A 16949-nucleotide genomic window follows, 5' to 3' on the forward strand; every position below is an offset into this window, starting at 1 on the left:
TTTTTCAAAACAGCACATGTATAACATGTATAATCTATATCGAATTGCTTGCCTTCTCAAGACAGGGGAGAGGGAATGGAGTGGAGGAGAATGTGAGATTCAAACATTTTAAAAATAAATGTTAAAAATTGTTATTACATGTCATTAGAAAAAATGATACATAAACATTTTCAAAAATTTACATCATTTCAATACATTTTTAGGTGAAAATTTTCATAGGTGTTGCTTCTTCTGCATCTACCAACCTAAAATCTGGGTTGGTCAATCTTTCATCAAATTCAAATGATGGATTTTCCTGTACAAACAAGCAGATCTCATAAAAATCACCCCGAGGCCTTTTTTGAGGAACCTAGTCTGATAGGGCCAGAATGAAGTATTCAAACTAAGATAAATGAGACTAACTAAAGCTGCAAGTCACAACTGCTCCCAAACCTTTGCCCTACTTAAATCACACAAAGCTGAAAATGGAAAGCAGAGAACATGGGAATTATAAGGCTCTAAGGCTTCTCCTCAAAGATTGGTACTGTATTTCAAAAAGTTAAATGCTGAGTTATTAGCCTATCAGTTCAAATGACTGGTTTTTACCACGGAAGTTCATCCTCTAGTTCTTAAGACTTATGTCCCAAACAGAGCTCTCCTCTGACCTGAGAGGCCCCTACTGACACAAGCTGTTTTCCCAGGAGTGGAAGTTTTTGATCTCCCCAACTTCCTTTTTCAACAACACTAAAATACCATTATTCTGAAATTGCATATTATGAAGCTTTATATTATAAATATATTGTTTTTACATTATGCATACATTGTAAATGTATTGTAATGCCTTTATTATAAAAATGCTTTCTAGTCCATTCCTTTATTTGCATAATGGTCTCATGTGATCTCCAGTAGGTCTATTACCCACAGGAAAGGTAAGAAAAAGTGGAAAAGCCTTGGACTTAGAGTCTGAAGTCCCAGGTCCAAATCTCAACTTTGCTGCTTACTACCTATATGACCCTGGAGCAATCATTTAACCTCTTTGGGCCTCAATGTCTTTATCTGTAAAATGAGGGAGATGGTGACCTTTAAGAAGTTTGGCAGTTCTAAATCCTATGTTTCTAAGTTTTAAGCACCCAGATCTTGGAGGATCAAATGTACTATTCAGCATAGAGAATGATATACCCCCAAGTGTTTAATTACAATGATGAAGTTAATAGCCTAAAGGATTTTATACCATAGCTGGCTTGTTACCTACTAAAACAAAAATTACTCTTAAAATGTGAGCAATAAATAAAGGTTACAATATATTTAAATAGATATATGTCATAAACATTATATATGTAATTGGGCTACATTTTATATTACATTAACATCCTCAAATTAGTCAACTATACTTATAAAAACATAAGTACCCAATTTCGTTTTCCTTTTGCTCTTTCAAGTAACTTCTGCTGCAACTTTTCTCCAATTCCATTTTGAAATTGTCGAACTATTTCTTCTGTTTGTTTATATTCTTCTTCATTTGCAAATGGCTTAACTATGAGGAAAAAGTAATATTCTTAAAAAATCATTTATAAAGTACGCAATATCATCATAAACAATCTTAGTTCATATTATCTATCCATGCCTTGATATTCAGATATGTAAAACAATGTATTAAGCATGTTAGCAATCTAACAACTTAAAGAGTAAGGATAATGGAATTTACAAATAAAATGCAATGGAAATCTCATACCACAAAAAGAAATACTGATTAGCACAATGCAATGTTGTCTACCATTTCTTATTTATTTATTTATTTATTTATTTATTTTTAGTGAGGCAATTGGGGTTAAGTGACTTGCCCAGGGTCACACACCTAGTAAGTGTTAAGTGTCTGAGGCTGGATTTGAACTCAGGTAGTACTTCTGACTCCAGGGCCGGTGCTCTATCTACTGTGCCACCTAGCTGCCCCTACCATTTCTTAAAAACACTCTTATATTTCACTTTTTTTATTTTTTGGGGAAAAATCATTCAGTAATAATAGTGAACTAGCAAGTTAGAAAATGTAGTGTCTTCTGGATTTTAATCAAATAGTTAAGGGAATCTGTTTAGTCATAGCCAATACTAGATAGAATAGACATAGTTAATTGGAGAGCTTGATGAGAAGTATGATTGCTCAAGTACCAATTACTGGTGTTAATCAAATGAGAAAATGATAGAAAGTCTACAGCAAAACTGTTAGAGGTACCATAAAGTAGCTCAAACATTTGCAACTGCATGTTGATTAAAACAAAAGCAAAATGATCCAAGATAGTTCCAAAAGACTCATGATGGAAAATGTTCTCCAAATCCAGAAAAAAAGAACTGTGGCATCTAGATGCAGATTGAACCATACTATTTATACTGTTTTTTTTTTCTTTTTTGAGGTTTTTCTCTTTTGCCCTAATTCTTTCTTTCACAGCATGACTAATACAGAAATATATTTAATGTGATTGTATATATATAACCTATATCAGATTGCTTGCTGTCTTGGGGAGGGAGGAGGGAGGGGAGAGAGGGAGAAAAATTTGAAACTAGAAATCTTATAAAAACAAATGTTGAAAACTATCTCTACATGAAACTAGAAAATAAAATACTTTTATGATTTAAAAACAAACAAAAACAAAAGCAAAGTGATTAAAAAGATTAAGCCATTACATGGGCATACTCTTCATAAACTCAGAGAACAGTTAGAAATCAAATAACATCAACAAGAGAGTAGGGAAAAAAGTCAACTCACTATTGTCATCATAGAGTATAGCAATGATGCAAATACTCTCCAAATTGACAAAATCATATAAGAATGGTTGGATTACAGGAAATAAGAAAAAAAAATGTGGTTGCAAGTCAAAGTGACGTAGAAAGACAAGAAAAAGGATAATATGGGATAGAAAATAAGTGAGAAAAAGCAGGAGAAAAGACAGAGGATTCTTTTTTTTTTTTTTTTTGCGGGGCAATGAGGGTTGAGTGACTTGCCCAGGGTCACACAGCTAGTAAGTGCTAAGTGTCTGAGGCTGGATTTTAACTCAGGTCCTCCTAAATCCAGGGCCGGTACTTTATCCACTGTGCCACCTAGCTGCCCCAGGACAGAGAATTCTTAATGGATAGATTTTATCTTTAATATCTGTTCTATTTCTAAAATGATTTGAGGCATCAGAGGACCAAGCAACAACTATTTTTTAGTATTTTTCCCTTTTTGAAATCAAATGATACTTAATATGCAAAAATATCAGAAGAGCTATACCTGAATCAAGGTATTTCTTTAATGACTCATCAAGTGAAGGAACAGGCAATGAAGGAAGAGAATCCTGGTACTGAAATGTTCGTTCTTCAGTGGACTTAGCCAACTGGTTTTCCATAATTCCAGAAACAGTAAAAACTGTAAAGTTAAAGAAAACAAAATAAGCCCCTAATTATAAATTGCTTTTAAAAAAATCATTAAGTCCAAACAATTAACCAGTATTTGCTATTTGCCCAGGATCAATATAGGTGTTAAGCATCATATGAAATATAAAATAAGTATAACAAATAGTTCCAGTTCTGAAAGAAGCTTACAACATAGTATAATTCAGCAAACATTTCTTAAGCTGAGGATACAAAGATAAAAACAAACAAAACTCTCCCTAAATTAGCCCCTACCCTCAATGATTTTTTAAAATTCTGCTGAGGACGGGGAATATAAGTTAAACACAGATAAATAAATAAGGGTTTCTCAGTAAGTGGAGAGCATTCAAAAAAGAGGGAACATACAAGACTTTCCACAGAAGGAAGCCCCTTAGCTTAGAGTTGAGAAGGGGGGAAGCAGGAGAGAGAAAGGAAGTGAGGAGGGAGTGTTTTTCAGACACAAGTAATGGCCTGTGTGAATGCATAGAGACTGTAAATGCCCTAGTAGATCAATTTGCCTGGAATGTAAAGTGAATAAAAGTGAGTGATGTGGAATAAAACAGGTAATGTAGGTTGAATCTAGATTGTGAAGAACTTTTCATATCAGGATAAGTTCAAGAGCAAGTGGAGGACTGGCTATATAGACCTGGGACTCATCTGCAGTTACCAGTGGGAGCAGACGACAGCATCAAAAGAGTATAGAGAGGGCAGCTAGGTGGCGCAGTGGATAGAGCACAGGCCCTGGAGTCGGGAGTACCTGAGTTCAAATCCAGCCTCAGACACTTAACCCTTACTAGCTGTGTGACCCTGGGCAAGTCACTTAACCCCAATTGCCTCACAAAACAAAACAAAACAACAAAAAAAGAGTATAGAGAAAAGAGAGAAGAGGCCTTAGGATTGTGCCTTGTGGCAGACCACTAAAAACCAAGGGATGGATGATGGTCAGAGGAGGAGACCCAGGAAAAGGCAAAGTCATGGAGCAAGGGAGAGAGAATATTAAGGAGAAAGACGATCAAAAGTTTGTAAAGTTGTAAAGAGGTCAAGTAAGATGAGGACTGGGAAAAGCTATAGAATTTTGCAGTTAAAGAATCTCCACCAATCTTGAAACAGCAATTTCAATTAGGGGGGAGGAGAAAGTGAAAGGAATAAGAATTTATATAGTCGCTACCATGAGCCAGAGTAGGGTTTGATGCCAGTTTGCAGGGGTTTAGGGGAGTAAGAGTGAGGAAATGGAGGCATGAGGAACAGAGGACTTTTCTAGGAGTCTGGGTGAGAAAAAAAAACAGCTATAGAATGGTAGGTTGAGGGGATGGCAAGTTCAACTGAAAGTTAAAGATGAGGAGGCTCAGCTAGAGAGGAAGGATTAAAAGACATAGAAAAAGTAAGAGAACAGAAGACAATATGAATCAATCAAAAGGTCACCAACTTTGGAATCTGAAAGCCTGGGCGAGAATACCAAGTCGTTGGTTTCCTATCTATGTAACCTTGGGCAAGTCACTTAACTAAAGGTCAGGGAGGTTTTATCTCTAAAATGTGAGGGTTGGAATAGATCAAGGGTTCTTGACCTTTTTTGTGTCATAGACTCCTTTGGCAATCTGCTGAGGCCTAAGGAACCCTACTCAGAATAATGGTTTTAAACGTATAAAATAAAATGCTTAGAATTACAAAGGAAAACAATTCTCTTTAAGCAGTTATCAAATATTAAAAGTAAAAGTTCATGAGCCCCAAGAAAAAAATCCCTGGACTAGATGATATGAAATTTTCTTATACTTACTCTAAGTGTTATAAAAATCTTGAGAAAGGAAAGAGAAATGTTAACTAGCAAGATTATATCTTGGAGGTAACACTCACTGAATTGGGTAAGATTTGAAAAGTAGAGCAGAGATTGGCATTCAAGTTGGAGGGAAAGCTAAGGGACAGTAAGATTAGTCTTAATTACAAAGCGAAGGGGTGTTAACCATTTAGTAAAATCTAAATCTTCTTTTACAGATAAGAAAACTAAGACCTAGAGAGAATAAGTGAACTTGCCTATGGGCACAGGAAAGGGGAAGAATGGATAGGGTCCTAACAGTTCCACTTAGTTGCACCTTGTCTTCACAGAAGCCACCTATAAGCCCTTTCATCACACTTTCCATTCACCATTCCCTATTTTAATCAAGGTCGGCAACTACAGAGCTGTATATAAGCATCCTCTATGCCCAATGGAAAACAAACATAAAATTGAAGAATCAGAAAATATTAGCTATATTTTATAGTCAATGTCTGGTTTTAATTATAAGTAAAAAGTAAACTCCCTAAAATGATGGTGTTACATTTTGGCACTATTGAAGCCGGGACCATTAAAAAAACAAAAGTGGTAACGAGATGTGTAAGGCTATTTCTAACATGTCTGTCAGCAGATTTTTTTCATTTCTTCTTGAAAGGTAGATCTGATTGGGCCAGAGGAAGAAGTCCTCCCTCCTTGAAATACATATTCAGATCTAGAGATCACCTTTTTACTACCTGTCCATGCTATATGATCCCAGAGAATTATCTTTGAAATAGAAGTGGAGGTAGGTAATGAGTTGATACTATATTTATCTTATTTTTAGAAAACTGAATTTATGCAAAATTGAACTGTTTATATCCTAAATATTGTTTGTTTTCATTGTGATGTTGAAGTTTTGTTATTCTTCTTTTGATGGCTAGATTTTTCATATTGTTCTAGATCCTTTAAAAAGGTTTAGCTGGGGGCAGCTAGGTGGTACAGTGGATAGAGCACCGGCCCTGGATTCAGGAGGACCTGAGTTCAAATCCGGCCTCAGACACTTGACACTTACTAGCTGTGTGACCCTGGGCAAGTCACTTAACCCCAACTGCCTCACATACATACATACATAAATAAATAAATAAAGATGAAAATAAAAAGGTTTAGTTGGCCCTTTACTTAAAGAGGAAATCTCTTCTATTTACCTCAGTGACCATGTTAGCAAGCCAGTGAAAATCTGAAGATAAGAAATGCTCTCCTCATTTTGCTCTGAGACATATTTACTTGCTTCCATTCATCTTGTGGACATACTCTGGGAAATAGGAGCACTAAATGCTAATGTCAGATCCTTAACGTCTCAGAGTAAGTCCCTGATTTTAAACAGAATTTCTAATATACATTAGGTTCATTGCTTTATTTCTATTAAATCTACTCTAATTTCTTTTAAGTTCTCAAAGGGAGAAAACAAACATTTATTAAGTGCCTACTATGGGCCAGGGTACTATGCTGAACACTTATTACTTAATTTGATCCTCACAATAATGCTAGAAGGTATGTGATCCTATTATCCCCATTTTATGGATGGGGAAAGAGATGTAGAGAGGTTAAAGGACTTGCACAGGGTCACACTGCTAAAAAAGTATCTGAGCTCTCAAGTCTTCCTGATTCAAAGAGCAGCATTCTAGCCTCTGTATGTCCTAGCTGCTCATCTCCTCAATGTAAAAGCCATGCTTATCTTCATGGTGCAGGTACCAATTATCCCTAAATCAAGAAAATATACCTAACTTTCATTTCTTGATACAAATAATATATACAATAGGACAATCCAATGAATGAAATCTTTAAGCAGAATTCTTCATTATGACTGAACTTCAACAAGCCTTGGAGATGAGAAAAAACGCTTTCCAAGTATCCCTTAATAAAAAGAAATGTGGCTATTTGCAACAGTGAGCCTTGTTCACCATCAAATATGTCCCAGAGAGCTCAGCACCAAGACTTTAGTTGTCACTTATCTTTCACAAGTATACACATTTTTCTCTCCAGACTAATTTCCATAAGAAAGGGGATAGTTAGTATCTTCTTTTTCTTCCACACTGTCCTTAAGTTCAGGGTTTAATGTTGAATTAGGTGATCAACATATGTTAGTCAGCTTTTAACAAAGCCCATCTAATGGCTGGATAACTGGCCATGGTTTATTGTTCATCGAGCCAGGCCTGAATGGAGACTGGAAAACTATGTCACTACTGCCAGACTAGCAACAAACTGGTTGCTCAAGGATAAATCAACAAATACCACTTAAAAACTATTCTACCACACGCATATCAATAGCAGAAATGAGTACACAATACCATTTACAGGTCACTGAATAACAGGCAAGTGACTGACTTAATTACGCCAGCCCCAGAGGGTCCATCCCAAGGATAGCTCCCTCCCTCTTGGCTCTATTTTACGCAAATAACAAGTATTTGTTGAGCACTTACTATGTATTTAGTTCTATGGTAGGGTCTGAATGGAGGAAGGGAAACAAAGGGGAAAAAGATAAAAAAGCATAAAATGTGGTTCTTACCCTCCAGAAATTTACTAAAAGTGGAAAGACAAAACTAAGACACATAAAACAACTGAAGAAAAATAGAAGAGAGTAGATATAATTGTCAAATTGTGTGGTGCTGACTAGAAATACCCATAGGAATTCAGAGAGGGAAGAGATAAGTGCTGGAAGACATATCAGGGAAGATTTTATGGATGAGTGTCTTGACTAAGTGGTGGAAAAACACATCAGGAAGACCTGGGTTCAAATTTGGTCATTAACACAGTGTCTGAATGGCCCTAGGCAAAATCATTGAGCTTCTCAGAGCCATAGGCAAATTGCCTTATTTGAAAAAGAGTTGAATATCTGCACAGGCAGAGGGATTTTTCTGACTGGGAGATCCAACACCAGTGAAACCACAGGTATAGGCAAAAAGAAAGAAAAAGGAGGGTAGGACTAGATTATGAAACACCTTGAAAAGCAGCAGAAAAATGTACAATAAATAGGTAGGCAAACTAAATTCCCAAGCAATTGACTTTATCTAGTACACAGAATTAAACCACAAGCTAGTTTCAATAATTCCAGAATAGAGTGATAAGGATGAAGTAGGATGGTAAAAGTAAAAACAGAGAGGAAGAAATGCCAGGACTTAGTAGGTTCTGCAACCTTTTTATAGTCTCCTTCACTATATCCTCACCCACCTTAACTCAAGTGTTCCTCAAGGATGTAAACCCTCTTCTCCCTCTCCATTATTCTTTCCTTTGGCAATCTCTTTCACCCCCCACCTCCAGAGAACTCCCAAGTCCGTACCTCCATCCTTGACCTCTGTTCTGGGCTCCAGATCCAACATTCTGCCCCACCAGCCATATCCAAAACTAAGGTCATTCATTGTTCTTAGCCCAAACATGCTCCTCATTCTGACTTCTCTCTGTGGCACTGCCACTCACCAGGGCTTCCAAATCAGCAATCTTGGGGGTATCTCTCACTCGACCCTCTTCTTCAGTGGCTCTTTATTGCCTCCCATATCAAGTTCAAACTCCTCTGCCTGGTATTCAAGGTCCTTCTCAACTGGTTGTCATGCTATCATTATAGCTTTAGTCCAGAGTAGTCTCTTCCATAAGCTCTACACTCCAGCCAAACTGGACTCCTGCCCTACATATGTCCTGATCCAGATCTCCAACTTTCTGTTCTACCAGCATCTCAGACTCAGCATGTCCAAAACCAAGGTCATTATCTTTCCTGATAAACCTGCTTCTCTCAAGTCAATAGGCACTATCAATTAATGAAACAGGGATGGACTTTTTGCATTCTTTTATGGAGAGATATGAATCCCCTCATCACACATTATAGAGTAAATCTAATTATACAGAGAGCTTGAGAGTAGTACTTTTTTTTTCATGATCTTAAATGAAGAATGAAAAGGGAATGAAAGAGGAGTGTACTGGGGAGGCAAAGGAAGGTGAAGGGAAAGAAAGAAAGGTGAAAATTAACTCATAATTGTGGTTCCCAAGTAGATATCTCAAAAAACAAATTATAAAGGGTTCATGGGGAGGGTATAGCAGGTGATACTTTAACTACATTGTGTTCTGAACTGGGCAAAGGACAAAATGAGGGAAATACAAGAGAGAGAGGATAAGGGGAAAGATGACTTAGAAACAAAACAAATTCTCAAAGAGTAAGAAACAAAGGGAAGGAAGAATACAAGAGAAAAGTTAGAGGGAAATATACAACTAACAATCTTAGATGTGAACAAGAATGGGATGAGCTCACCTATAAAATGAAAAGGGGTAACAATATGAATAAGAAACCAGAACCTGCCAATTTAATGTTTATAAGAAACACATAAAATAGAAAGATGCACAAAATTAAACTAACAGGTGAGAGCATAATCTATTATGCTTCAGCTGAAGTACAAAACAAGGAGAGCAATCATAATCTCAGAAAAAGTAGTGACAATAAGTGTAATTAAGAAATATAAACAGAGAAACTACAACTTTCTAAGAAGTAGCATAGAGAGCAAATTAATATCAATTCTAAACATAGGCCCCAAATGTAATAGTATCCAAATTCTTTTTTTTTTTTTTAGTGAGGCAATTGGGGTTAAGTGACTTGCCCAGGGTCACACAGCTAGTAAGTGTTAAGTGTCTGAGGCCGGATTTGAACTCAGGTACTCCTGACTCCAGGGCTGGTGCTCTATCCACTGTGCCACCTAGCTGCCCCTAGCATCCAAATTCTTAAAAGAAAATTACAAAAAAATTAAAAGGAAAGAAAAAGGGAAATGACCTGAATAGAATTTTAGAAAAGTTATATAAGACAGCCCTCCAGAAAATATTAAATAGCAAAAGAAACTTTTTTCTCATCTTTACATGGCATCTTCACAAAGAAATGATCATGTATTGGGATATAAAAATGTCACAAATAAATATAGAAAAGCAGAAATATTAAATAGATCTTTTATGGACAATAATACAACAAAAATCATATCCAATTAAAAAAAAACCTGCTCCTCATTCTGATGTCACTCTTTTTCTCTGCAGTATTATCTCCCTGGGCTCCCAAATCAGCAATTTTAGGATTATCTCTGACTCTCCTCTCTTCTAAACATTCAATCAACTAATATCATGGCAATCTCTTACATCCATCATCACCACCACCACCACCATTTCCTGTTGCCACCACTCTTATAAAAACCTTCATTACCATCTCCCTGGACCATAGCAATACCTTATCAGGTCTTCCTTCCTTCACTCTCCCTTTTCATCCAGGCTGCATACCACTGTCAGAATTATCTTTCCACACCGAGATCTAATCATGATACTTCTCTGCTCAGGAATCTTTAGTTCCTGAACACATAATTGCTACCCAAATAAAATTTTAACTCTTCTACCTGGGGTTCAAGGTCTGTCATCAACCTGATGCTACCCTATCTTTAAAGTCTTAACCCATATTATTCACCTGCACTCTACACTGCAGCCAAACTGTACCACTGTCCAACAAATGTGTTTTGGACTCCCATACCACTGTGACTTTTTGTTCATTCTACTCCATTGTGTCTTTGTACTTCCTGCCCTCTCTTCACCTATAAACTCCTTCCTATCCATTTTTTAAAGTTCAGCTTCCTCCAGGAAGCCCTAGTGGTGGTAGTAGTAGTGGTAGTGGTGGTGATGGTAGTGGTAGTAGTAGTAGTAGCAGCAGCAGCAGCAGCAGAAGAAGAAGAAGAAGACAAAGACAAAGACGAAGAAGACGAAGACGAAGAAGACGAAGACGAAGAAGAAGGAGAAGAAGAAGAAGAAGAAGAAGAAGAAGAAGAAGAAGAAGAAGAAGAAGAAGAAGAAGAAGAAGAAGTGGTGGTGATAGTAACAATAACAACTCATATTTTTAGAATGCTTTAAGGCTTACAATTAGCTTTTCTGTGAACATGGTAAATTAGGCAATAGTCTTCCTTATTTTCCCTGGTTAACAACCATGCCCCACTGACCATACATAGTATGTTGTTTTGTAATGAATGAGCTTACTCTAGAATAATATGTACAATAACTGTCTTGGAGTCTTATCTCCCTACTAGACTATAAGCTCCTTGAAGACAGAGGTAGTATCTTATTTCCACTTTGTTTTCTCCCCCACAGTGCTCTATAGTCAATGCTACATCATACAGTATTGTATTGTAGAAGAAAGAGGACAAAGATGACATCTGAGAGCAACATCAGAAAGTTTTAGTAGGATGGGAGTGAGGGGAAGAAAGATAATTTTGGATACACTGAGTTTGAATTCATGGCAGGAAAATCAAGTCAGCTCTCTTATAGGCAGTTGGAGATATATAATTAGAGCTTAGGTGTAAATTCCCTGTCCTCATGGTGCTTACCTTCTGAGGGAGAGGCTATGACACAGACACAAATAATAAATAACGGTACAACACAATATATAAGCAGTACAAAGTACTGTTGGAAACTGGAGGGGGAAAGCCACTGGTTGGGGAGGTGGGGTTAGAGAAAACTTCATGGAGAAAATGGCATTCAAATTAGTTTTTAAGGGATGGATAGGATCATAAAGCTTGCTGAGAACAAGAAAGCCATCAGAAGACTAGAGATTTGCAAATGTGATTTTCAAAATGGAGGAAAGGTAGCTTCTAGAAACTATAGACCAGTGAGCTTGACATACATAGATCCCTAGTAAAATTCTATTATAGATTATTTAGATGACTTATGAATACAAGTGGAAGAAGAAGCATTGCTTTCTGTAGCAGCAAAGAACTAGAAACAAAGTCAATGCCAATCTTTGGAAGAATGGCTAAACAAACTGTGTTACATGAATGTGACAGAATAGTATTGAGCCATAAGAAACAATGAAGCATGGGAAGACATATGAACTAGTGCAAAGTAAAGGAAACAATCAGGAAAACAATATGCACAATAACTACAGTAATGTAAATAGAGAGAACAAAAATCAAAGCTGAAGGTTGTGTAATTAGAGAAAAAGAATTTCAGCAAAACTAGTTAATTTCAATAAATTCTGACAGTATATTTACACAATGAAACACAACTGCAGGGTTCTACCTCTGCCAAAAAAAAAGGAGGAGGTTTGTTGTTATGGTTCTTCTTTGGAGTCAAACAGGAACTATACAAAAACCATATACTTAGTTTATACTAGTATCATATGAGTAATATTATACTTAATAAATACATGACTAAGTTTGACTCTAAAGAAGAGCCATAAGAGACAACCTCTCCCCTCTTCTTTTTCTTTGCAGAGGTGGAGCCCTGTGGATGAGTTTCACTGTATATTGTTAGGCTTGGCTATGTGTTGACTAGTTTTGCTGAAATGCTTCTTTTTCTTTATTTCCTCTGATTTAATGGATGGCTCTCTGAATGGGGAAGGGAGAAGGGATATGTTGGGAAATGAAGGTGATGTCAAATGAAAGCAACCGATAAAATGTTTAAATTACTAGGAACCAGTAACAATCAAGCATTTAACAGTCTTTCATGATACCCTTGTAGACAAGATGCATATATGTGAGCTGCTTCATAATACAGTTTAGTAGATTCATAAGTGGTTGAATAACTCAAGAATACAGATTAACAGATACATGTTATTTGGATGGAAGACTATGCCAGAGCTCTGTTTAGCCCTGTCCTGGTCAATCTTTTCACCTATGACTTGAACAAAGATATAGAAAAAATACTTATCCATTGTTGGTGATATAAATTTTTAAAACTTATCCATTGCTGATGACATAAATCTGAAAGGAAAAACTAATATATAGGGCAACAAAATCAAGATGCTAAAATATCTCAATAGTTTGTTATGATTGAGTCAAACAAGATTAAATTAAATAATAAATTCTTAACCTCAGTCTTAAAAGTCTTAACCTTAGGCTTAAAAAAATTAAATTCAAAGTAAAGGATGCAGAATACCTAGCTTAACAAGCAGTCCATGTGGAAAAAAAAAAGATCTAAGAATTTATTTGGATGCAATCTTAAAATGAGTCAAAAAGGTGATGTTTCTGCCAAAAAAAAAAAAAGAAACCCTATTAAAATGCTGGGGTTTCATTAATAGAATTATAGTGTACAGAACAAGGAAGACCATAGTCCTAGTAATATGTTCTCTGTACCAGTCAAAATTATATCTGGAGTACTGCATTCAGGTCTGCAAATTACATTAAAAAGGGACAAATAACATCCAGAGGACAGGGTGGTAAGGATACTCAAAACTACATCATAGGGGTACAATGAACTAGTAATATTTACCTTGGAAAAGAAACTACAGTGAAAAATTGGAGGAAATAAAGGTTATTTTCATATACATGAAGGGCTAGAAATTAGTTCAATAAGTATTTAATAAGTACATACTGTGTGCTGGGCATTGTGCTCCATGCTTGGTATAGAAAGAGAAAAGAGAAAAACAAAACTGTTTTGCCCTCAAAAAACTTAAGTTCTATTGGGGAAAAGAGGTTAGAAAAAAACATGCACAAAAATATTACAAAAATATTATCTTTGGCCTGGACTTGATTTCAACAGTGTAAGGAGAATCCAGGTAAAGAACTAATTAAACTCATTGTGTTACAGACAACCTTTAATACAAAATATGTATACAAAAGAAATCTATAACAATTATTTGTGGGGGAAGGGATAGAGGAATTCAGTTGTTATTCCAGCCTTATAGGAGGGGGGCCCTTGAGCTGAAACTCAAAAAGAAATAACGGTTCCAAGACTCAGAGATGAGAAAGGAAAACATTCCAGGCATGGGGCACAGCCTAGACAAAAGCTTGGTGACAGGAAATGCCTGGTGTGAGCAAATAGGTCAGTTTGGTTAGAACCAGAACACAAGAGGAAGAGTACTATATAATCATACAAGAAAGATAAGTTGGAGTCATATTGTGAAGAGTTCTAAATGCCAAGCACAAGAGTCTTTATTTTATCATCAAGGCAATAGGGAATCAATGAAGCTTTCTGAACAAAGGATTGACATGGTTAGAGCTGTGATTTTGAAATATTTGTGGATCCTGTTGGGAGGTGGCTGGAGAAGCAGGAGCTTGGATGAAGGGAGACAAATTAGGAGGCTATTGCAATAATCCAGGCAGGTGATGATGAGGATCTGAATTAGCCTGGTTGTGGTAAACAGAGAAAAGAGGACAGCTCTGAGAAATGTTGTAGAGACTGGGAACTGGGAAGGGGGAGGGAGATCAGTAAGAGTAATGAGTTAAAGATAATTCCTAGGCTGGGAACCTGGGTGACTAGAAGAACGGTGGTACCACCCACAGAAATAGGAAGTTATAAGAAGGTGGGACTTCAGAGGGAAAATTAATGAGAAGAGAAATTTAAATAGCTTTAATCAATATATCTTCAGAGGGCAGAAGAGGGAAAATGGAGTTAAACATTACAGATAATTCACCTAGATAAGGATAATTCTAACAATCAGGGCTGCCTAAACAGAAAAAAACAAATTTCAAAGTCCTAAGCAAATGATAAATAGCTTTAAAATAAATATTGATCTTTCTTTCATATGAGTTTACAAGGTATTAAGAACATTTACAAAGAAACAGGTCAAAAAGTATAAAAACACAAAATCTGAACTGGAGGCATACATGCTGCCAAGGGGCTTCAGAGTAAAGAAGTTGCCAGTGGGATTGAGTTAATAGGTTTCACAGAGGTAGTGAATTGGCAGAGATTATAATAGAAAGTCATTCTGGGAGGTAGAAATGGAAAAGAGCTAACTAAGTACAGCAATCATATATATCCCTGAGAATATTCTATTTTCAAGAAAAGAAAGTGTAGTCCAGTATCATCAACATTATGTGTTGATCAACTGTGATAGACTAGATTCTTCTCACCAATCCAATGGAACAAGAAAGTTCCAAAGGACTCATGATGGAAAAGGCTCTCCAAATCCAGAAAAAAAAAAAAAAAGGAACTGTGGAATATGGACGCTGATTGGACCATACTGTTTCTTTTGTTTTTGGTGCTGTTGTTGTTCTTTTTTGAGGTTTTTCCTTTTTGCTCTGATTCTTCTTGTATAACATGACTAATGCAGAAATATGAATAATGTTTATATATATATGTATATATGTATACATATACACACATGTATATACATACAAACACACACACACATATAAATATATATATATATAAAACCTATATCAGATTACCTGCTGTCTAAGGCAGGGGGGGAGGGAAGGAGAAAAATTTGAAATTGGAAATCTTATCTAAACAAATGTTGAAAACTAAAATAAATTAATTAATTAAATTTTTAAAAGAAAGAAAGTGTAGTCTTCAACTAGGTTTGGCAAAAGGAATGTCATCTGTCTGTCCATGCTACCTGATTTTTTTCATCATACCTACAAGGTATGCCAAGTAGAAGAGCTGTACAACCACAAAGGAGTCTGCTGCAGTAATTCAGATATCAGGGACTTGAAATGGAGTAGAAACTGTGGAAATAAAAAGGAAGAAGCAAAATTAATAAACACTAAGAAAAACTAGCAGAGATTTGTACCTATCTCCAAACTTTAAGTAAAAGGGATAATTGGCAAAATAATTTGAGAAATTACCAGAAAAATATATGAAAAGAAATGTCTACTACCTAAAAAACCATCAAAACAGCATTAAGTTACCCTTCTGATTAAACTTGGAAAAGGTGGATAGTTTCTTTCCCAGGGGATTTCTGATGGGGCTCCCTCCTTTGCTCAGATCCCAAAACAGAAAAGAGCACTAAGTCAGATTTCTGTTTCTCAAAAATGACTTTTAGGTTTCAGGAAAGCTGTGTGTCCCTAAATCATGAAGTGGACAAGTTTAAGAAAACTTGGGAAATTGAGCAGTATACATGGCCTTCTCAGAAAGAGCCTTGGAAGCAGAGATAAAAGGACTGAATTTAACCTATATATTCCCTGTTCTCACCCAAAGAAAAGCATCTCAAACCAGAGCAATCAGCTGCTAAATTATGTCTTGGGTGAATATAAATCAAGGCTCCATCCAAGGGGCTCTGGTCCAACCACCTAGCAAAAGGACAGGGATTATTTATTCCACAATTCCCCAGGGAAGGAGTGTAAGACACAAACTGAGAAAGCTAGAAACACACGATCACACTCAGAGAGGAAGAAAGGGAGCAGACAGGCACTCAAGGGAGAGACTGAAAGACAGACAAGTACTCAAGGCAAAAGACAAATACTTAGGGGCAGGCAGAGGAGCAAATAATCAAGGGAAAGACAGACAGACAAGCATTTAGGGAGCAAGAGAGGGACAATTGTTGAGTAGTTTTTCAGTCCGACTCTTTATGACCCCATTTGGGATTTTCTTGGCACATACTGGAGTAGTTTTGTCATTTCCTTCTCCTACTCATTTTACAGAGAGGAAACCGAGGCAAACAAGGTTAAATGACTTGCCCAATGTCTGAGGCCTGATTTGAACTCAGGAAAACAAGTCTTCCTGACTCTCTATCCACTGCACCACCTAGCTTAAGAGTGGAGTAGACGGGGGGGGGGGGGGGGGGGGGGGGGGGAGAAGCTAGATAGCACAGTGGATAAAGCACCGGCCCTGGATTCAGGAGGACCTGAGTTCAAATCCGGCCTCAGACACTTGACACTTACTAGCTGTGTGACCCTTGGCAAGTCACTTAACCCTCATTGCCCCACAAAAAACAAACAAACAAAAAGAGTGGAGTAGACAAGTACTCAAAGGACCCTATAATGATCTGTTCTAAAGCTCTCATTTTACAAATAAAGAAATCTGGGCCCAGAGCAACGGAGTAACTTGTCTACAATCACACAGTAATGGGGTCACAGTGATCTCTGAGGCAGACAGG

The 16949-nt window shown here is 36.8% G+C and overlaps 1 protein-coding gene across 6 annotated transcripts in view; it reads right to left on the reverse strand.

The window, feature by feature from the left end:
* The window catches only part of CROT (carnitine O-octanoyltransferase), a 33876-nt gene that overhangs the window by 16273 nt on the left and 654 nt on the right, over window positions 1–16949 (reverse strand). For 3 of the 6 annotated variants that reach the window (XR_006353333.1, XM_043968482.1, XM_043968483.1), the window contains exons 2-4: window positions 15490–15579; window positions 3242–3376; window positions 1389–1513 (exon numbers count right to left, since the gene is read on the reverse strand). Coding sequence is in view for 5 of the 6 variants with exons in the window: in XM_043968482.1 (XP_043824417.1) it covers window positions 1389–1513; window positions 3242–3356 (240 nt within the window). In the remaining variant the exon portion in view is untranslated. Of the gene's footprint in view, window positions 1–1388; window positions 1514–3241; window positions 3377–15470; window positions 15580–16949 lie in introns of all 6 variants that reach the window. The other 3 variants (XM_043968484.1, XM_043968485.1, XM_043968487.1) reach the window with 2 other exon arrangements.

Source organism: Dromiciops gliroides, chromosome 5, assembly GCF_019393635.1.
Source record: "Dromiciops gliroides isolate mDroGli1 chromosome 5, mDroGli1.pri, whole genome shotgun sequence".
Lineage (NCBI taxonomy): Eukaryota > Metazoa > Chordata > Mammalia > Microbiotheria > Microbiotheriidae > Dromiciops > Dromiciops gliroides.